This window comes from Pyrus communis, chromosome 17 (assembly GCF_963583255.1).
Source record: "Pyrus communis chromosome 17, drPyrComm1.1, whole genome shotgun sequence".
NCBI classification, from domain to species: Eukaryota; Viridiplantae; Streptophyta; class Magnoliopsida; order Rosales; family Rosaceae; genus Pyrus; species Pyrus communis.
Genome location: NC_084819.1, coordinates 20095372 through 20116717, shown reverse-complemented (window position 1 = coordinate 20116717; position 21346 = coordinate 20095372). Strand labels below are relative to the sequence as shown.

At 36.6% G+C, this 21346-nt stretch overlaps 4 protein-coding genes across 4 annotated transcripts; 2 read left to right on the top strand and 2 right to left on the bottom strand.

The window, feature by feature from the left end:
- Nucleotides 1-4090: 4090 nt before the first annotated feature.
- Nucleotides 4091-8532, top strand: LOC137722295 (zeta-carotene desaturase, chloroplastic/chromoplastic-like). The gene is made up of 14 exons (XM_068461262.1): nt 4091-4487; nt 4844-4968; nt 5169-5303; nt 5396-5468; nt 5561-5634; nt 5885-5989; nt 6138-6382; nt 6508-6595; nt 6758-6800; nt 6900-7056; nt 7193-7321; nt 7608-7680; nt 7834-7998; nt 8077-8532. The coding sequence occupies exons 1-14, from the start codon at nt 4352-4354 to the stop codon at nt 8242-8244; spliced, it is 1716 nt and encodes a 571-aa protein (XP_068317363.1). The 5' UTR covers nt 4091-4351; the 3' UTR covers nt 8245-8532.
- Nucleotides 8533-9353: 821 nt separating this feature from the next.
- LOC137721666 (uncharacterized) lies at nt 9354-11928 on the top strand. The gene is made up of 9 exons (XM_068460687.1): nt 9354-9477; nt 9572-9723; nt 10048-10154; nt 10339-10404; nt 10576-10658; nt 10829-10875; nt 11176-11254; nt 11354-11448; nt 11559-11928. The coding sequence occupies exons 1-8, from the start codon at nt 9406-9408 to the stop codon at nt 11441-11443; spliced, it is 696 nt and encodes a 231-aa protein (XP_068316788.1). The 5' UTR covers nt 9354-9405; the 3' UTR covers nt 11444-11448; nt 11559-11928.
- Nucleotides 11929-12719: 791 nt separating this feature from the next.
- Nucleotides 12720-13703, bottom strand: LOC137722197 (uncharacterized). The gene has a single exon (XM_068461161.1). It carries the CDS (start codon nt 13701-13703, stop codon nt 12720-12722), a length of 984 nt encoding a protein of 327 aa, XP_068317262.1.
- A 2613-nt stretch (nt 13704-16316) lies between these two features.
- Nucleotides 16317-16745, bottom strand: LOC137722196 (uncharacterized). The gene has a single exon (XM_068461159.1). The coding sequence runs from the start codon at nt 16743-16745 to the stop codon at nt 16317-16319; it is 429 nt and encodes a 142-aa protein (XP_068317260.1).
- Between the last annotated feature and the right edge of the window lie 4601 nt (nt 16746-21346).

Genomic DNA, 21346 nt, shown 5'->3' with positions numbered 1-21346 from the left:
AAATAAATTATAAAATCACCATTTCTTTGCCCACATCCATCCATTTTCTGGATCACTTTCAATTTTCCGAGTTATTTTCATTAACAAATTAATCAAAGAAAAAGAAAAGAAGAAAAAACTAATTTTAAAACTTTGATAAAAGACAAATGTCAAGACGGTTGCATAACTAATAAGTTATTTCTTGTTAAGACTTTTGGTTCGTACCGAGTTACAATTTGTGTATTTATAAAGACCTAATTTTGAAACAAATAAGAAAGTAATCATAATAATCGAAATCCAGCTACGAATTTATATTTCATTGTACTAAGATTTAAATCGTTTTAATCTTATGGTATGAGTAGATTTCAAATGCAATATTAGTATGATCCATCTAGTTCCTTAATCATCCATTCAATTACTACTAATTAAATTCGAGTATATCATCATCTTAGTTGTATGATATTGAATTAAATTGTGTACAAGAAAGATATGGATTTGAAAGCATTTTCTTGTCAGATACAAGACTGATTTGTTAGCATCCACAACAAGATTTCTTACTCAAGTCCATCATCGTCCATGTCACCAACTTTATTGTACTAATCGTGCTCCTTACGACTAATTAACAAACAAATTAAAAAAGTAATTGGCACGTAAGCCAACGAATTTTTGCTCATAATATCTCAAAGTCGTAGCTGATGAGTGTGTAAACTACTAGAAAACAGCTCATAGAGCACAAACTTTATAAGCAAATTCATAATTTTGGACAAGGAAGTCGAAATCGTGCGCTATGATCAGTGGCAATGCCGGATGTATTTTTGTTCACCGTCTTTAAGTGCTGGTAATGTTTATCACTCTATTTATTATCATTAAATGAGTTTAAATATTGAAATTTGTGTCTATCCATTACACAAATCAAAATTTATAAACTTATTCAAAGGTAATAAATAGGGTGGTAACCATCACTATCACTTGAAGGTGATGAACAAAAATATTCCTGGCAATGCTAGTAAAGGGAACAAACAAGTTAACGGTAGCTGCATCATTGTTAGCATGGATATATGACATAAATTTTGTGTTTTCTGAGTCAAAAGATACCAATATCAAATAATATCCAGAGAAAATAGAAGAAAACTTAGTATAATCTACTTTCTAATAAGGGATTAGTGGAAAAATCATCTATGTTACATGTAAACTTCGTCTACTATATTGACATTAATATATTAACTTTAATGAAAATTAATGTCAACATAGTAGACGAATGTTCATTAAAAGTTGACATGAAGAATATGGTTGGTAAAACTTTGAAATCTCATTTGTGCACTTTACTCCATCTATATAAACCATTGTTCTTCAATCCTACCATGCATCTAGAAATGTATCTCAAGGACAAGAGATTCCAAAGATGAAATCCCAAAAGTTCCTTACATTTTTCCTTGCTTCCATGGCTATATCTGCTGCTTTAGTAACCTCAAGTACATTTTCACTCTCTCTCTACCAGATTTTCAGAACGATGCTACAAAACCCTAATTATTTTCTCAACATTTTCGCATGGATTTCACATCGTTTTTCTGAAACATCATGCGAAAAAGTTATGAAAAGAGTTGCATTTATGAAGCGATTTTTTTTTCTTGTATAAAAACGAACAATAAACTAGATAATTAATCAACAGATGAAATTGGTTTTGTGTTTGAATGTATAATATTGCAGAAGTTATAGCAGATGAAGTGAAGGTGCCAAAGGATGATCACTCAGTGCCCCTTGATCCTTATTGCTACGATCTCTGCTCAGACACATTTGGAGATGCCGAGTGTTTTGCAGCGTGCAAGGGCAGACAATTCAGGGACGGGAATTGCATTGTTCAAACGGGGAAGCTACGTTGTTGCTGCAGCCGTTAGGGAGACAGACAGACACAACAATAATACTGGAAAATTGTAATAAAACAATGTAAAGGGAAAGGAGTTGTTAATAATCACACTGGCTTTCTCTTCCTGCTTAATTATTTAATAAATTTCAAAGATAGGGGAAGGGGGTGTCGTTCTATTGGAAGTTAGCTTTTTCTAATCGCTCTATGTAGGAAGGAAGTAGCCCACTTCGTAGTTGATGGCTATTCTTAGGGTGTTGGTTCTTTCTAACCGCTTTGTGCGGATTTAGAGTGTAAAGCTACTATTGTAGTTCGACGACTAAGTCTTGTGTGTAGTTCGACTCGCCTAATTCATTATCATCCTTGCAGTAAAAAAAATTAGACCGTTTAATACCAAATTTTAATTTGTTCCTTGCGACTGAAAGATAATTTATACTAGTAATTAGTAAGGTAATTAACTTCTTGCTCATCTTAATGGAAAGATCCTCTATGCAATCTAGTTCCTAATCTGGTGAATAGATACACTGTATTAGCTTAAACGTAAATTATTTAAGTATGTGCAAGAAATTTGTAACTCAAGTGATTAAGATCATTGTTCCTGTAATTGAAATCCTAGGTTCGGTTTCCCCTCTCCCAACCTCGGTGACGGCTAAGATGACAAGAAGCACAATTCGTAAGATATCCTTGTTGCATGCCCAAGTACATACATTTGTTATAGAGTGCTCTTCATTTTCTCTCTCACTACTAGTTTACTAGCCCTTTTTTTTGGCCCCGATGCTACAAAACCGTACTGTTTTCTTAACTTATTCACATGAACTTCACGTTGTTTTCACAAAACTTTACGTGACACTACGACAGAGTTGAAAAAAGAGTTCCACCGCCAAGCAATTTTATTTTTTCGTATATTAAGACGAACAACTAGCTAACATATTTTGTGTTTTTTTTTTTTTTTTGATTGGATATTGCAGGAGTTGTTGTAGATGAAGTGAAGGTGCAAATAATCACTCAGTGCTCCCTTGATCCTTTTAGCTACGAACTTTGCAACTACACTTTTGCAAAACCAAACAATTCAGTGATGGAATTGCATTGTCCAAACCGAGAAGCTACGTTCTTATTGTAGCTTTTAGATTATAGATGCACACAAAAATACTTGCTCAGAAAAAACTGTCAATAATGGCCTACCAGCAAGGGCACACTGACTATGCTGACCAATTCATCTGTGTTATCTCAACTCTTATTCATCGTTTTAGATTCACTTTGCATTTATGTGTTTAGAGTCCGTGAATCAAGAGATTTGGGTCGTTTAGAGAGAGAAAGAGATCCATCTGTTCAAGTTTTTAAATTTTTGTGAATTGAGCTAGTGGACTAATAGAAGCCGTATGATTAAAATTGAGTTATCTAGACCTTTTGATCTGCGGGCACGGGGCACAGAGATCCAAATTGGATCTCAATCCCTTATCCATGATATCTTATTTTCTTTCAATATACTCTAAAGTATACCATTTCAACATTGCAGTTTAATGATGTCTCTAAAAAAGTATCACATTTTATAATGTATTTGAGTAATCTAAACTACTCTATTTTACATGAAAATTAATTAAACTCTTGTACAAAGACATGAATAATTTACTCAAACTAATTAACCCGACTCACGTCTGTTATGTCAAACGCTGACTCATAAATCATGATACATTCTTTCACTTTCAATATTATCTAAAAGCCTTAGTGGCGCATTTAGGTTACACAGAAAGCAGCGCACTTCTAACGTTACTTTTGCTCGCTTAATTTCTGATGCCTCACCAAATTTAAACAGACAATACAATAAACTTCAAACCCACCACAAAATACCACCTCCAAATATATATTTTATTTCGTTGAAAAAATACATATTATTTATTTATTTATTCTGTAATATAAACAAAATTGTTTTTATTAATACAAAATTAATAGCATGTTTTTTTTTTTTTTTTAAAGAACAGAGTGCTTTGAAAGAGAACAATATGTACGATACAAGGACAGTGGAGAGTAACTAACACATTTTATATTGATATGAAATATCTATAAGGACAGTGGAGAGTAACTAAGACGTTTTGTATTATTGATACATAATATCAATGTAACGATTTACCCGTGTCTTATAAGTTATTCTTGTTTTACAACTCATATGGCGGGTCCCACATGATATTGTGAGAGTGGAAATTGATATTATTTTTGAAATTCTACATTACCACTTAGCAGAATTTGCACATGAAAGTTGGGTTCGCCAAACTCAGTTACGTGACAAATTCTCACCCTCAGCATCTTCTCCACTCCTGATACCATCTCTCTCTCTCATATGCTTCAGAGCTAGCTAGTTTGATTTCTGTCAATCTCTCTTTCTTTACACAGACCAGTACTCTGCTTAGAGAGAAGGGAGAGAGAGAGAGAGAGAGAGAGAGAGAGAGAGAGAGAGCGAGAGAGGAGAGAGAGGAGAGCTCAATTGAAGTTGTGGGTTTTTAGAAGCTTGAATCCATGGCTTCTTGGGCTCTTTTACCGGCAGCTCCAGTAACTGGTCGCTGTCTGGTGACTCCTGCCAGGACAAAGAGGTCGTCCTCCTTCTGGGTTCGCTCTTCTTTGGACACCAATGTTTCTGACATGAGGGTAAACGGTAAAGTTCTCGTTTTTCTTAAGCTCCAATTTGTCAGTTTTCAATGGTTTTATAGCTTTTTAGTTGATTTTAATTTCTGGGTTTTCTTTCTGTTGGAGAATTATTGTGATGGGATGATTGTTACTTCAATTGAATTAATGATAAAGTTATTGGCTTTTGATCAAAGTTCAAACTTTTCAAGTTCCAAATTCCATTAATTTATTTTAAGAACTAATCTTTGTGCTGCAATTTGAGGTTAATACTTAACATTACCACGAAAAGTTAGACAGAATATGGTGTTTAGTGATTAAGTGAAGGATTATTTACTGTTTGAGCTACTATTTAATGTATACTGAGATGAATGCTTAATCTTCCAGCTCCAAAAGGGTTGTTTCCACCTGAACCGGAGTTCTACCGCGGTCCGAAGCTGAAGGTGGCCATTATCGGAGCTGGACTCGCGGGCATGTCAACCGCCGTTGAGCTTTTGGATCAAGGCCATGAGGTTTGTTTACTTTGTCTGAATTGTATGTTTCCTTCAGTTTAGAGCTACATTGCTTCAATGTATGAATTGAATTTTTAAAGTTGGACACTTTGACTGAACTTCTCAGTAAGCTAACTTCATAATTTTCTGTAAGGTTGTTTGATGACTGATTGTCATTTCCTGGGAAACTTGTTAACATTTGTTCTTTGTAAATTCTGCAGGTGGATATTTATGAATCGAGGCCTTTCATTGGCGGAAAAGTGGGCTCTTTTGTTGATAAAAAAGGAAACCACATTGAAATGGGACTCCATGTTTTCTTTGGTTGCTACAGTAATCTTTTCCGATTAATGAAAAAGGTGAACAACTATTGCTTGGTTGAACTTCTGTTACACTTGAGCAATATTATGTATAATTGCTAATAAGTTTTCTTGGACCACCACTTAAACAGGTGGGTGCAGATGAAAATCTTCTTGTCAAGGATCATACTCACACTTTTGTAAACAAAGGGGGTAACATTGGTGGTATGTCTTGGTGCCTGATCTTGTATTTCACAGTTCATTCCTGAATCACTTATATCCAATGTACATAATCTGTTACTTGATTTTCATCGCAGAACTTGATTTTCGGTTCCCAATTGGAGCACCAATACATGGGATTCTTGCATTTTTGTCTACAAATCAGATTAAGGCACGTTTTGCCATCGCCACTATGACTGACTTTACTGCAAATCATCTTCATTGTCACGTCTCATTATTTTGGAAACCAGTATAGAGAATATAGCATTGTGCACCTTGTGTCAGGAAAAACAGTAAAAGAAAAAAAAAAAGACACTTTTTCCATGTTATCATTGAGTTTATTAATCCTAGTGAACCAAATTGTAATGGAGCTTCTTGCTGAGTTAGATTTCCGTTAATGAATTTCCCTTATAACTGTTCAGACTTACGATAAAGCAAGAAATGCAGTGGCTCTTGCCTTAAGTCCGGTTGTAAAGGCTCTTGTTAATCCAGATGGAGCATTGCAGGATGTACGGAATTTGGATAGTGTAAGAATGAAAGCTATTTTTATCTTTTATTTTGGTCTCCATTCACATTGTGTTTTCAGTTGAAACTGGAAATGTTTGGAAGTCTATTACAAGTTATTATTTTCTCACACAATTTTTGTATTTTAAAAATTGAACTTGGCTTTTGCAGATAAGCTTCTCTGATTGGTTCTTGTCCAAAGGTGGCACGCGAATGAGTATCCAGCGGATGTGGGATCCTGTTGCATATGCACTTGGGTTTATTGACTGTGATAATATTAGCGCTCGTTGTATGCTCACTATATTCACATTGTTTGCCACTAAGACCGAGGCTTCCCTTCTACGCATGCTCAAGGGTTCACCAGATGTTTACTTAAGTGGCCCCATCAGAGATTATATCATTGCCAAGGGGGGCAGGTATATCTTTGTGAAAGCTAGAAGAGCTTTACATTGAAACGAAGAGATAACAGTTGTTTGTTTTTCTGTTTCTCCTATATCAGTTGATCTCTTATCAGTTGGAATGTCATTTTCTGCTGTTACAGGTTTCATCTCAGGTGGGGGTGTAGAGAAATACTATATGATAAATCTTCTGATGGCGAAACATATGTTACCGGATTTTCAATGTCTAGGGTAACTTACTTATCATATTGCTTCTTTTAATACGAATGAAATTTAATAAAGATTGATTTCTTTGACAACTGGAACCTTTAATTGTGTTAACCTTAGATGTGTGTAGTGGAACTTGTGCTTCTTTAAGTGTAAATAACTAGTGTGTTCTTTTTATGGTTGTAGGCTACTAACAAGAAAATTGTGACAGCGGATGCTTATGTTGCAGGTTTGTGGTTTACTCTTGCTTCTTTGTTCCTTCCTATTCCGAAAAACTATTTCCAATTTCAGTTGAAAAAGTTTTTCTTTCATATTTGTATGTTAACAGCGTGTGATGTGCCTGGAATCAAGAGACTGCTTCCTTCTCAGTGGAGGGAATGGGATTTTTTCAATAATGTTTATGAGCTAGTTGGAGTCCCTGTAGTCACTGTGCAACTTAGATACGACGGTTGGGTCACAGAGTTACAAGATCTAGAACGTTCAAGGTGATTCTCCCTTACACACTGAAGTACTTAGATGTGAAAAGAAAAACTCTTTTGTGTTAAGGACCTTGTCAGAATCTTAAAAAAAAAAAAATTTGCTTCTTCAAGGCTAATGGACAGGGATATTTTTGTTTGATAGGCAATTGAAGCAAGCTTTGGGATTAGATAATCTCCTATATACTCCTGATGCAGATTTCTCTTGCTTTGCCGACCTAGCGCTTACTTCTCCAGAAGATTACTACATTGAGGGACAAGGTTCACTCCTCCAGTAAGGAAAACATACCCATTATTATTCTTATCTTTCGGTTTTACAAATAGAGATACATTAGATTTTAAAACCCTCTTTATTTGGCCTCCTGTAGAATTTGAAATGTTCAAACTGAACCAAGTAGATGTGGTGATTTTTTAATTGCTTGAAATTTCCATCCTAGTGGATCAAAATACACCACCCACACACACACACACACACATTCCGATTAGGTATCAAGTCACTGCATTTCCTATTTGCACTTTTATAATTTTGAACTTAACGCTGGTGCTTCTTCATCTTGCAGATGCGTTTTGACACCAGGTGATCCTTACATGCCTTTACCAAACGAAGAAATTATAGCAAGAGTGAAGAAACAGGTAATTAGCTTATAAAGAACACTTTGCATACGTTAAGCAAGTTAAACTGCAGTTAGAAGAAACGAATGAAAACATTATTTATTATTTATTATTTATTTTTTTATTTTCGGTCAATGGAAACATCAATCTGAACCTCAAAATTTTCAATTCAAGGTTTTGGCTTTATTCCCATCATCCCAAGGTTTAGAAGTCACTTGGTCATCAGTTGTCAAAATTGGGCAATCTCTTTATCGGGAGGGACCTGGCAAAGATCCGTTTAGACCTGATCAGAAGACACCTGTGAAGAATTTTTTCCTCGCTGGCTCATACACAAAACAGGTAGGTTTGTGCAAGTGATTTTTCTGTAGAAGAATGATGAAAGAAAATGCAAATTCTAATTGGCTGTACCTTTTACAGGACTATATCGACAGCATGGAAGGAGCAACTTTGTCTGGCAGGCAAGCCTCTGCATATATATGTGATGCCGGGGAAGAGTTGGTGGGATTGAGAAAGAAGCTTGCAGCCCAAGCTTCTGGGGAATACACAAAAGCTGTTAATACTACTGATGAGCTGAGTCTTGTCTGACACATTGCCTGCCTGCCATTCGTTCGTTAGCACAGGAAAAAAAACCTCCTCAAATCAAAATGTGGTGTCAGCCGGCGAGTTTGACATGAGCTAGCTTTGTTCATTACACATGTTTTACAATGTTCTATATCAACTTATCAAGTATAGAAAGGTTAGTCTCATTTGCGAATCGTGCGATGAATGTAAACTTGTTAAGCATGAAATATATTTTCAATCGCACGATTTCTGTAAATAAGTACAAGCCTTGGATCACATGAACTTTTCGGTTATATTAGCATTCCTTTGCTACATACAACATTGTCAAACTTTTAACATCGAACAAGAAGCGATGATTTGCCTGCTGAAATGCCCCTAACAGACATGGCCCTGCATCACTAGTAGGCATTTTACCCATGCGGACGGCAGTATCAGCAGGCTTGAAAATAGCATCAGAATCGAGCAGCAGACCCGGTCTTTTAGGCTGGCGTTTGTAGCGCTGCATAATATATTGCAGAATTTCTTCTCGCAGAGTTGCATATGCAGTTTGAGCAAGGAAACTGTACGGGGGGCTACCTGTGCCGGTCATAAACCCTCCGCTCGTCATTCCTTGTCCTGAACAGTGCAGGATCTATACTGAGGCGCTTTCCGGCAACACTAACACCTAACTCTTATAAGACAGAATCTGGGTATTCCGGCAGGCACAAGCTGCGTTGCTTGAAAACTTCCTTTTATCTCCGCATCACTACCAAATTGCAGAAGCGTATGTGTTCCATTTTTTTCAGTCCACCATGCCAGGCAGTAAGAGAAGCGCATGTTAGTTTCGTAAACTAGTTGCCTAGGATGAACGTGAGGATGCGGAACCTCATGTCCGTTTATCGTAGTTTTTGTCAGTTACTGTTTATGCTTAATTTTAAATAAAAGTATTTAAAATGATTTCTAATTATACGATATACGATAAATGGACACGATTTGAAGATCTTCAGGATCCTCACAAAGAGAATCCAGTAAGGAACCTCATTCCTCTGCCAGTTGTCTTATGTACACGTGTTGTGCAAACATTGGATTTTAAAAACCCAACCAGCCATTAACCGGTCCAATTTCGTCCAACCCAAATATAACCCGACCCCTTGCAGTTCCCCAACTGTATTAACCGACTTGGTGAAATCTGAACCCGCCAAAACAATGGCGGGAGTAGTGTGTTACGGTTGCACTGCAACTGCAACTCTACTGCTTCCTCCGCTCCTGCGGTCGAAGGTAACGCACAGAATTCAAATTTCGGTTTTCAATTTTACTTCAATTCCTGACCGTTGGTTGCTTTCTGATCCATTTATGACCGTCCATTTTCCAGGGAATCCGCGGCATCCGGTGCTCCTCCGCCGCACCGGATAACAACAGAAACGGCAACAGCAACAAGAGAGAAACCCCGCAGGTTTTGAAAATTGCTGTGAGCGGAGTCACTGAGCTGCTCAGGCTCTTCTCCTTCTCCAACAAAGCATCCAGGTATTCTTCCCATTTTACTCTTCTCAGATTCAATCTTATGATATTTTCCGAATTTTCGAGCTTTCGATTTCGTGTGTAGAGTTGATAATTTGGATTAATTCTATGATGTTTTAAATTATCCTTAATTCTACAATCTACTTGTCAAAGGTGGTTCCTTTTTAACAATTTTAGATTACCATAACGTGTTGCGTATACTAGTGGTTTTGAGCATACTATATGAAGTTATCAACCCAAAATATTGGTCACAATCATTTGTCCGAAAAAATTTGTTGGTGAAGCCAGCTCTTTGGATTTCTGTTTTTAAATATTGTTAACATGTTGCAGATTGAATGGAGTGAGTGACAAAGAAAGCGAAGAGTTTTCAGTTTCCGGCATTGATGATGTTGTAACGATTCTCAAATCTGATTTCGAGAATGCGTATTTTGTAACAGGTGCCTACTGCACTGTTTGAATGAGACCTTGCTGTGTATGTCTAGGTGTATATATGAATGATTGTTAACCGAGCGCTACAGCGTTCTAGGATTCATACAGCAAACCCCACTTAGTGAGACAAGCTTTGTTGTTGTCATTATTGTTGTTATTGTTTTCACTCTTCTACTTTGTGTTTGGTAATAGGGATTTTCACTTCTGCAATTTATACTGAAGATTGTGTCTTTGAAGATCCAACTATTAAATTTCGAGGTAAGAAAATTCCTGGGGATTCGTTTTTTTTCACTTGTACTTTCGATATACTACATTACGCAGACATGTAAAAAGATGTCTGCTTATCTTACACTTTGAATTCGATCGCATACTCAAATTTTCCCCGCTTGTCTCTAAATCCGCTAATTTTCATGGTCTTTGGCTGTTTAGGTAAGGACTTGTATTCTCGCAACTTGAAATTGCTTGTTCCTTTCTTTGACTCTCCGTCAATTGGATTAGAAAAGATCGAGCAGGTAGTCATTTTGCAGTGTATCATAGTTGGATTCAGTACTATAGTTCAAGATATATCACCACCACACGAACTATGTTAGCTGACCTATAATGTGCTGTGTAACACTGCTTTATTTGAAGCAAACGCTAAAAAACCAAGCTGATTAGATACTATAAACATGACTATGTACAGGGTATCGATGCTGAAGCAAATTTTGTGCTAGCAACATGGAAGCTCAGGTGCTTAAAACGATCTTGTCGATTTTTCACACCGATTTTCTGTGATAAGTTCTGGCTGTATTAGTATGTATTGGGCATATAGGCATAGAAAATATCTTGGCCTTTCATTCAACATATTTTGCTCTTTGTGCCTTTTGATAGCGTGTAAAAAAGTAGAAAGGGAAATATTAGAGTTGGTCTTCACGGTTCCACGTTACCACCCCGTTTCCTGAAATGATTCTCTTTGATTGTGTTGATCCTGCTGCATTCTTTGTAACTCCTAGCTGTGGGTTCAACCTAACTATTTTTATCGGTCTGCAGGACATACCTAAAACTTCCATGGAGGCCTCTCATTTGCATCGATGGAAGTACGGTCTATGACTTAGACGATAAGTTTAAAGTGAGAACAAAAAGCGCTTTCGTATGCTGGATTATTGATCCTTAACATGTGGTAGTTTTGCCAGTCATTAATTTGTGATTTCCACTTTTGGTTTAACAGATTGTAAGGCACGCTGAAAGTTGGAATGTCTCTGCAATTGAGGCAATTGGCCAGCTGTTCACGCCTACCTATGGAAGATCCAATGACTGAACACGGTAAGTCTTCGAACTCCCAACGAGGTTTAAATTAAGATGAATAGGAGTTGCTAATCAGGATCAAGACGGAAAGACTAACATTATGTTCACGGATACTGTTGAACTTTCAGTTGTCGACATTCGATTCTGTAGTTCTGAATTGGCAGACACCAACATTGTTTGAAGCCCTATATCTCGGCGAAACTTAATAGTATGATTAGATTCTTAGTCTTTTGATAGTATTAGACCTTACTTTTACTTGGTACATATTGTTTTTGGTATTTCTTTGACTTGTCCCCCAATGTAATGACGTAGGGGGATCCGTGTAAACATAGTACCTATTTATACACTCGAACGATCCCTATCTTGTTCTGTATGTGGACTTTTGTAGAAGCAGAAGTTTACAGTTGCGTATTATTTACATCAACCGAAATTCTGTCTAGTTTTGTATAGACCTTTCTAATGCTAATATATACTGGATGACATGTGATTTGGTTGCTATTTTATTCCATTTCCGACGCCTTCTGCTGGTTAGCATCGGGCCAGACAATGTGCCGTGAAAACAACATGGCGGACTTTTCCCCCCAACTTTGTGCCCGTAACTACTTTAGACAGCTGCAGAGTAAATGAATTAGATCACAATATTTACCAAGAAAAGTTGCTACATTTTGCCAATCTATTTGTTCTCTATGCAGAAAAATGAGATGTCAATATTTTTTAGTGCTTGTGATTATTACAAAGGGGTAGAAGTGTACGTTTGCAATGATGATATGGAATATAGCCATTAGGCTTGAACTGTGTAGGGACAGTAAGCTCCTCATGTTCTTGTGCAGAAAGTCCCGACCTTTCTGTTAAAGGCATTAAAAAAGACTTCAAAATTTGTAAAATAAAGAAGGCAATATACTGGATGTGGGTGTAGCTATATTGGCTAGAGTGGATGTGCTCTCTCTATGCACTCGAGTCCAAATTATCCTCCCCGCAATTTAGATTATTCAGAGTAGAATATCGCTTGTATCAGATAAAAAAAATGCATACGTACATATACAAAAGGAAAGGAAATTCATTTCAACGCATCCTTTGATTTTATACTCGTGAACACCTTCGTTTATTTCAAGCATGTGAATTGAATGAATCAAAGGAGATTCAAGAGACAAAAATAAATATAAGCGTGCAGAAGGAGAACAAGAGTGCGGATGTCATTTCGCAAAGGAAAAACACAATAAATTTACAATATTAAGGACTTATTTCCAATTTCAAACATGTCCTCATATTGGAATTAATAGATAAAAGTGTCAATCCCTCTTCCAAGCATACAACAACAGAGAAAATCCCCCATTACTACCACACGACCTAGTTGATGAAGAACATGAACTCCTACCCCCATCACTACTTTCATCTGCCCATTGCAGCACGCTCGAGCACGATGGCGATGGAGACACCGATGACATTGATGCTGAAGCAGCCGACGTTGACAAGCTCTTCCTCATCAACTTCTTCTCAGGACCCAACATTTCCGGCCACACTCCACCATCGCCAACTTGAAATACAAATACACCATGACCGTTCCCATTACTGCCACCACGATTATTAACCCAATTGAAGACATCCCAATAAAATTCAAATTCTACTCCGCCAACCAAAATCTTCTCATTGCCTCTGAATTTCCAAGCCAACCTTTTGACAACCAGGCTTGTTACTCCATCTACTTTTACTCTAAGTGTTCCCTCACTGCACTCTATTCCGATTTCGTGTTTGGACCCCAAGAACTGAGCTCGGGATATGTAATTCCTCCGCCCGAACACATGCTCCCGCCTTGACAGCAAAGCCGGTTGTCTGAGCTTGTGAGTCAGAAGTAACCCTGATCGCCCAGTCAACTCGTCTGAAAGATCCCCCAGAAAAAATTCAAGCCTTGCATTGCAAGAAATGGCGATGTAGAAGCAAGACTCGGGCTCGGCGGAGTTGTGAGTGAAGTCAGCCCGGGTGAAGTCCCAGTAAAGTTTGATTCTTTTGTGGTGGCTGTGGGTTAGAGAGATGGATTTGGAACCGGGTCTGGTTCGAAAGAACGAGAAGGTTGACGGGTTGAGGGAGATAGTGAGGGAGAAAGAGTCAGAGGCATGGATGGTGAGGGAGTGAGAGAAGAGGGTTTTGGACCAGGTGAGAGTGAGACATATAGGAGAGTTGCAAAGGTGAGTTTGGTATATGCAGGTTATGAGGTTTTGGGGCACTTGAGAGGTGCTTGTGGGTGTGTTGGGCTGGCTGAAACATGCTGGGATCATGGTGTTCCAATTTTCAGTGCTTGTTGCTCAAGCATAAGCAGAATTCTGTGGGAAGTTTTAATGTGATGAGAGAGAGAGAGAGAGAGAGAGAGAGAGAGAGAGAGAGAGAGATAGAGAGAGAGATAGAGAGGTGTGTGAATGGAGTGTTTGGAGGTTTGATTATATATTCTTTTGGTTTTGTATTGATTGGAAGTTTTATATTTGAGGTTTTGTAGAAGAGAGAGAGAGAGAGAGAGAGTTGGGAGGCTTAAGGGCTTTGTCCTTGGCTTGTTGATGATGGGTAGTTTGGATTTGAGGCTTTGAAGGCTTAAAGGCTTAGTCTTTGGTTTGGTGCCGATGGGGAGCTTGGGATTTTGAGGCTTTGCTACGTGCTAGTCGAGTATATAATAAGAGCTTTTGGCTTTTAGCTTTTGAGTTTTGGATTTTGGCTTAGAATGTGCTTGTGGCTTTGAATCTTGAATGATGAAAGTCACAAGGTTCCCATCATCACAATCATCAGCACCGGTAGCCAAGCCTTACATTCATGTTATATCCTTAATTTGCGCCTTTGATGGATTTTTAAACTCTCTCTCTCTCTCTCTCTCTCTCACACACGGGCATGGGAATGAGCTGTGTTGCACTAGGGTTTCAGCTGGGTCACAGTTGCAGGTGACTTTGGTTTTATTTTAGTTTTACTTTCAAGGGTAAGTAGTCTTTCTGTTTTTCCTATACATATAATAATGTTGTTTTTCAATTCTTTGCCATCTCGAAAGGAGATTTTAGAAGATGGGGCCTTGGGAAAAGGAGAGAGTCCCCCAACTACTTTTGTATGGTAGCTTCAGTTTCACTTATCAAGTGGAAATGCATCATATTTGATACCAAGATGACGACACACAACCAAACATGGCAAGTGAGCTGTAGACTGCAACTTCTCGTATTATTATAAAACAAAAGAGTTGAGCGGAAATACAAGTAAATAGAACCAGTTGCAAGCTTATTATTCAAAATTGAATTAGATAACATTGAATATGCATAAATAATTAGTTGCATATAAACCGTACGTAGTTTAATGCCTTTTTATTCACATCATGGTGTCTCATGAATTATGTTTAATATTTATGATGAAAAGTTTGTAACTAATTTTATCTGTTTATATCTTTTTTAAAATTGATAACGATGAACACATGCCATCAAAACATGACAAGTAGATTGCAGACTGCAACTTTTTGTATAATACACCAAAAGAATTGAGCGGAAATGTACAAAAATAGAATCAGCTACAAACTTCTAATACAAAGTAGAACTAAAGAGACATTAAACAGATAATTAGATGTATATAAAACACAGTCTAGATATTAAACGGACAATTCACATCATGACGTCTCTTTGATTTAATCATGATGAAAAATTTATAACTAATTTCATTTGTGTATATTTTTCAAAATTGATCAAGATGGCGATACACCAACGAAACATGGCAAGTAGTTGTGGACAGCAACATCTTGAATTATAAAACAAAAGGGTTGAGAGTATATTACACAAAAGCATGATATTTTCATATTTTGTCATGATTTCAACAACTAATCGTTTTGAATGCCGATGAGCATGTTAATATTTGGCCAATGAGGACGAAACAAGTTTCTCTGCCCTAGCGTTTAGTGTGGCGCCTAACCTAGTAGGGTGGTGCAGTGTTTGAGGCAGATTTTAAAGACAAAGGGTCTCTCTTGGGTTGCATGCTGTTTGGCACATTCCCAGCACAATCCCGATCTCCCATCCAACGATCATTCTTCTTCTTCTTCTTTTTGGGTTGCATGGATTTGGTCCCTGTTTTCCAAGATCTGGTATAGCGATAACATTTTAGTTAACTAAATTACCCAGTTGATCATCGAAACGAGGAGAAACTAGAAAGCTCTGGATGTGAGAAATCATGTTATGTCACATGTCCGTCCAAGACACAATAACAGGTTCAATTTGATGAACCTAAAGAGAGAAATCCTTTTTATGTGTCTTAGGTGGATGATTGACATAGCACGATGCCCACACCTAAAGACCAGAAGGAGAAATTAAGATAATCCATGTGCCATATGCCCCTTTTGTAAATAATGACCTAAAACAAAGCTTATAGTTCTGCTAAATATTTTGACTATTTCGTAGTGAAAAACAACAAATAAAAATGAGTATTCTGTAAACTAGATTGCTTTGCCAAAACTAGTCTACCCGAGAGGAAAAGAACTTGTGTATCACGGGTGCAATATTGTATCTCTCCATTTCTCATTACGGATAGATATTGCAATCTCCCTACATCTTACACAATGCAACTTGTGAATTTATCCGCTTAAAAAAATGTTATATATTTTACCTTGTAAATTGCGGACAAAATGGCAATTTTTGTACTATATAAACAAAAGCAAAATCTTAACAAATCCATACAACCCAAAGTAAAAATGCAAAAATGCAAAAATTCTCCATATATAACACCTGAAAATTAAACAAGTATTCCAAAATTTTCAGGTTCATCACATCTTTTTGCCTATGAATATATTATTCCAAGCATCATTCATTTACTATCTTTGTCGCTATATGTATACAAAAATACCATAAAATACAAAGATCATGAAAATTATTTGATCCTAGCTATTTGTATACTCTTGCCTTTTCATGTTCAGCAGCCCTCATGAGGAGGCTGCCATGTTCAAGCGCCACCAGAACCGGCGAACCCCCAATCCCTCTCGCCACCGCGAGCATCGTCTCCGCCAACAAAGTCTGAAACTCTTGACCATCGATCACACCATTTTTATCCGCATCAAATCTCTCAAATATTGCATCATGCAGGACGTTGATTTCGTCTTTCGGCTGCGACACGTACCCGATGCCCGGCAAAAGTTTGCCAAACCCCGCACGTAGCTTCTCCCTCGATAGCCCTCCCCGGCCGTCCACGTCAAGTTTTCCGAAGCATTCCTTACTGCATTTCTCAAACGTCGTCGTGTCTTCCACGAATCTGGTGACGGTCAAGTTGTTCAGGGCATAAATAACAACGGTACTGGAACTGCTACTCGTTTTCATTGATCAATCAAAGAATTTCAGCTCTTTTCAGAGATTTGTTTTTTGGGTGTTAATTTGTGTGTATATATATAGAAGATGTGGTTTGCTCCTAATATTAGGGGGTTTCTGTGGTTGATGAGCCATTATTTTAGAAGTTTTGGGTTAGTTGGAGCTATGGTGGCTTGTAAATAATGTTCCTTACTTTTTCAACTCAATAACGCGTTTTAGCAAGACTACGCAACGCATATTCCCCAATTACGTGGTTTGATGCTATAAGTAGATGGCAAGCAAGCAACTCTCGTGATTCACTGATTCTTATTTCTGAAAGCGGGTTTTTTTTTTTTTTTTTCGACTCTAAGTTTTTTAAGATTATTAAAAGTGTTTTTAGATTGGTAAAAACGTTTGTAATAATGTTGGGGCAAGAAAAGTTAAAAGTGCTTCTTTCGAAAATCACATTTTATGTTTCAAGTGTTTTTCTTGAAACAGTGTGGAGATATTTATTACGTTAGTGTTTCGTCGAAAAAATACTTCATAAAAAATGCTTTTATGACCAATAAACACTTGGATTTTGAAACTATGCCATTAATTAAAGTGTTTAATTACATGTAAACCAAAAATATATACAATTATTCATACAAATTTCATAGAAAATTACGTATATATCTTTTTTCAAGGAAACCACGTACGTTGTAACTTTAGCGGCTACATATTTCTTATCTATGTACCCTTCTTTACCCTCAAACCTTAGGAACTAGAGTCCTTATTCAAGCGATAGTGAAGAATGCTTTCAACTACTTAAAACTAAAAGGCATTTTCAAACAAATCACGTACATTGTAACGTTTCTTATCTGCCATCCTTTGCCCCTCAAACCTCATGAACTCGAGTCCTTATACAAGCGACGGTGAAGAATGATTTTAACTACTTAAAACCACAAGTTCTTTGCTAAGTTGAACCCATATCTGTGTTGAATAATATTGGTTTCCTCAAATTACCCAAATTATGCCAAGGCGTTTCTAATTTATTATCTTAATTTAAAAAAATACAAGTTCACTATTTTTTTCTTGGAGATTTAGCATACAAGTTCTCCAGTTGATTGATGGAGTTGCTGATTTCTGGATCCGTATTTGTCCAACTCCTAATTTGGGCCAAGAAAATATGACTACGTTTGTTCGACTTTTCATACATTTTAACCATGTTGTTCAAACTTCAAGTTTTGAGCCTTCTTCAAGAATAGGCTTGTCTGCATCCTTCCATTTTTTTTCGAAAGAGTATTGTTATGCTCGCTCACCTGCTCTATTTTTTCATCCATCTTATAACTAAAATAATCATAATAAATCCATATAAAGTGAGTAAAAAAATAAGATAATGGATGAGCATAATAGTACTCTCTCAAAAATTTAAACATAAATGCAGATGTGTTTGAAAAACTAGACTAATTTCATTTTCAGAATAGTCATTTTACATCTTGCAAAGCGCTTTTCTAGTAATACCAACATGATATAGACTGGCTTCGTAACAAAAAGCTAAAAGTAATAATAATTTGGAAAATTGCTCAAAACTAGAACTTTAGAACAACAACAAAGAAAATTGCATGAACGATCCAAACCTACTTCAATTTCTGTTATAAAGGATGAAGCAAGTTCCAGCACTCCAAAAGGACTTGCTTGGAAGGAGAGCACTCGCATGTGCTCCATCTTCGGTCGTATTTATCCATCGCAATGAAAATGATTTATAATTATGGTTAATTAGTAGCACTTTCTCTAAAAAAAACGGATCATTCTTTGTAAATGAACGACCGAAAATAGTTATGATTAATAGCACTATCATGAACAACACCTCGCTCCAACAATGTAGATCCATGGTTACGATTGACTTGTGTACATTTACATTCATCCTCGAGTCTTCTACAATCATGGTCATTGTCAAGTTAGTGTTTTTCTTTCTTCAACTACCATTGGATATATAAATTGAATAAACATGAAATAATAAAAGGTAATAAAATAGTAAGAAATATTACTTTGACCCTCGTATAGTGTCAATCTAAACTCCTTTTTTTTTTTTTTTTTATAGAGTGAAATGATAGCCCTAGTAAGTTAAATGTTAGATTAGCCACCAACGGGGTTCGAACACACGCCATCATATAAGGGCACAACACATTTCCACCACTGTGGTAAAAAACTCTTTTTATATTCAACTGATTTGGTGATTCTCTGAATTACATAGTGGATAAAAATTTCTACTTTCAACCAAAACAATGACAAATTGGCATACTAGGTGATTTTCCAAATTTAAAAGGAAATATTTTCCAATTCTAAATTGTTTGAGAGAAATAATGACTAAAAAAAAGATTTTCGGTACATCACCCAAGCCGACTAAAGAGGAAGTGGAAAGACTTCTCAAAAGAAAAATAAACTAGTGTCTTACTAGCAAGGGTGGAACAAAAATTTTTTTTAGTGGGTGGTCTTACCTTAAAACGTATACGGGCACACATAAAGTGTGTGAAATTTCTCACTTTTGCTTTTAAAATTGAAGGACGGAGGAAGAGAGTGAGAAAGAAGGTGAGATGAGGAGGGAGGGAGAGATGTTTGCTTCTTTTCTTTTTTTTTTCCTTTTTTTAATTATAGATGGTAAAATCACCTGTAGGTGATGTTTAAAAGAAAACAACAAAATTTTATTTTGTGAAATTACATTATTGTCCTTAACTTTTTTTGTTGTGATAGAAGACAAAAATGTATTTTCACCATCTTTTAGTTAACAAAGAGGGTTTCATTGATAGTTTAGATAATCAATTTTTTCTATTGAGTAAGTATAGTCATCAAGAAAATTTAAATTTAAATAAAATCATATATACCAACTTAATCATATAAACAACTTAATTCGTTGTTCCTATTAAATCATGCAAAATTGCATCTAAAAAACCACATTACCATTCATAGTGCAACTATTTTGTGCAAGGAGAGATATACAATTGTGGAGGTCGGACTGGTTATTTCATGTCATTTTTGACCTGTCAACCATTTAATTATTCTTATGAAAGAATTGGACTTTTGTGCAATTTACTTATCCTTAACATATTCTTACTTATATTGGTCTCTTTCCCCAAACTCTATGAGCTACAGTCCTGTATTGGTCTATTTCCCCAAACTCCATGAGCTACAGTCCTATATTGGTCTCTTTCCCCAAACTCCGTGGACTACATTCCACCGTCTTAATGTAGTTCCGCCAATGGTTACTACCATAGTTTTAATAATATGCATTCGAAATCAAATACCTAAAGAAAAAGATTGCTGTTTTTTTTAGGAACTTACCTAACCCAATTTCCCAAAACCCCTCCTTCCAAAAATACTTGACATGCCGTCCTCCTTTTTCTTTTTCTTTTTTCTTTTTTCGTTTCATCGTCTTCTGCCTCTATTAATGTGGTTTTCGACATTGTGGGATTTGTAAATATATATAATTAAAGCATCAACCTTAAGGGCACTCATAATCTTGAAAATAACTTTCGTATTCTTTTTCGAATGCACATGAATTATGCTTACTAGAGAAACACTTGTGTGTGACATACTTCACATTAAAATTTAATGATCATGACAATTTTCATGAAATAAACACTTTCTTTGTTTGCTAAAAGTTTAGAGGGAGAGGAGGCTACTATATCCCAGAGCTAGGGCACTACCACAAATCTTTTGAGGACTTACGTAGTCCCTTTTCTTGTTTTTACAGATTGTCCACCAAGACGAAGTGCCGGCTGTAGGACTCAAACCTAAATCTTGATCTAGCAAAGAGAACAATCCTTACCAACTTAACTAACCTTCGGCCGTTGAAATAAGCACTTTTTATGGCACACTATATAGCCTATTTGCAAGACTTTGATAAATGTCTATAGAGAAAAGAATTTTGTGACGGACAATTTAGCGAACTATAGTCTTGGTTTAGATTTAGGTCATTTTTATTTTGATACTCCTCTTTCTTGCTCAGTTAGTTTTATTCGTAATGATTGACTTGAGATGTCTTGGTCTATATTTATTATTGAGTAGGTTTATTTGGGCTTGCTTTTAGCCCTGTTTTTCAACCAAAAAAAAAAAAAAGACTTTGATAAATGTTTTGATATCATTTTTGGGCATAAAATCCATCCTAGTTTTGTATAAAACGATTTTGGATTCAAATTTATACAGGTCATGACACACCCCGACTCAGAAAGTCCACTTGGACCTTGAATCGAGCTGTGCTGGCCGACACCTGGAAGGTGACGAAGCCATAAAATGTGATAGTGTATAAAAAGTGAATAAATTTGAATATAAAAGTGTCTAAGTACCAGAGTGCACTACGAGTGGGAGCGAACCCATTTCACACGCGATGTCAGAGCATAAGTAAGGTACAGTAGTGTGGGTAAGAATCATACCCTCAGAAATATCCATCAATACTAAGATTCGCCACAGATTCTTGTCGATACAAACTCAGCAGCTAAAACCTGGAGGGCACCAAACAGAAGGTGTGAGTAAGCAATAAAACCAAGCTTCCCAAAGTTATTATCTCTCTAAAAGTAATGCCCCTAAATGTAAAACCCGTATTGTTTTCCATAAGACACTACAACATATATACATATATCCAAACCATACTCAGA

Excerpts from the sequence above, each read along its gene's own strand:
- LOC137722295 (XM_068461262.1), top strand. The coding sequence starts at position 4,352 with ATGGCTTCTTGGGCTCTTTTACCGGCAGCTCCAGTAACTGGTCGCTGT. Across the intron at positions 5,990-6,137 it reads ATGTACGGAATTTGGATAGT|ATAAGCTTCTCTGATTGGTT; the intron begins GTAAGAATGAAA and ends TGGCTTTTGCAG. Across the intron at positions 6,596-6,757 it reads CCGGATTTTCAATGTCTAGG|GCTACTAACAAGAAAATTGT; the intron begins GTAACTTACTTA and ends TTATGGTTGTAG.
- LOC137721666 (XM_068460687.1), top strand. The coding sequence starts at position 9,406 with ATGGCGGGAGTAGTGTGTTACGGTTGCACTGCAACTGCAACTCTACTG. Across the intron at positions 9,724-10,047 it reads TTCTCCAACAAAGCATCCAG|ATTGAATGGAGTGAGTGACA; the intron begins GTATTCTTCCCA and ends AACATGTTGCAG. Across the intron at positions 10,659-10,828 it reads GATTAGAAAAGATCGAGCAG|GGTATCGATGCTGAAGCAAA; the intron begins GTAGTCATTTTG and ends GACTATGTACAG.
- LOC137722197 (XM_068461161.1), bottom strand. The coding sequence starts at position 13,703 with ATGATCCCAGCATGTTTCAGCCAGCCCAACACACCCACAAGCACCTCT.
- LOC137722196 (XM_068461159.1), bottom strand. The coding sequence starts at position 16,745 with ATGAAAACGAGTAGCAGTTCCAGTACCGTTGTTATTTATGCCCTGAAC.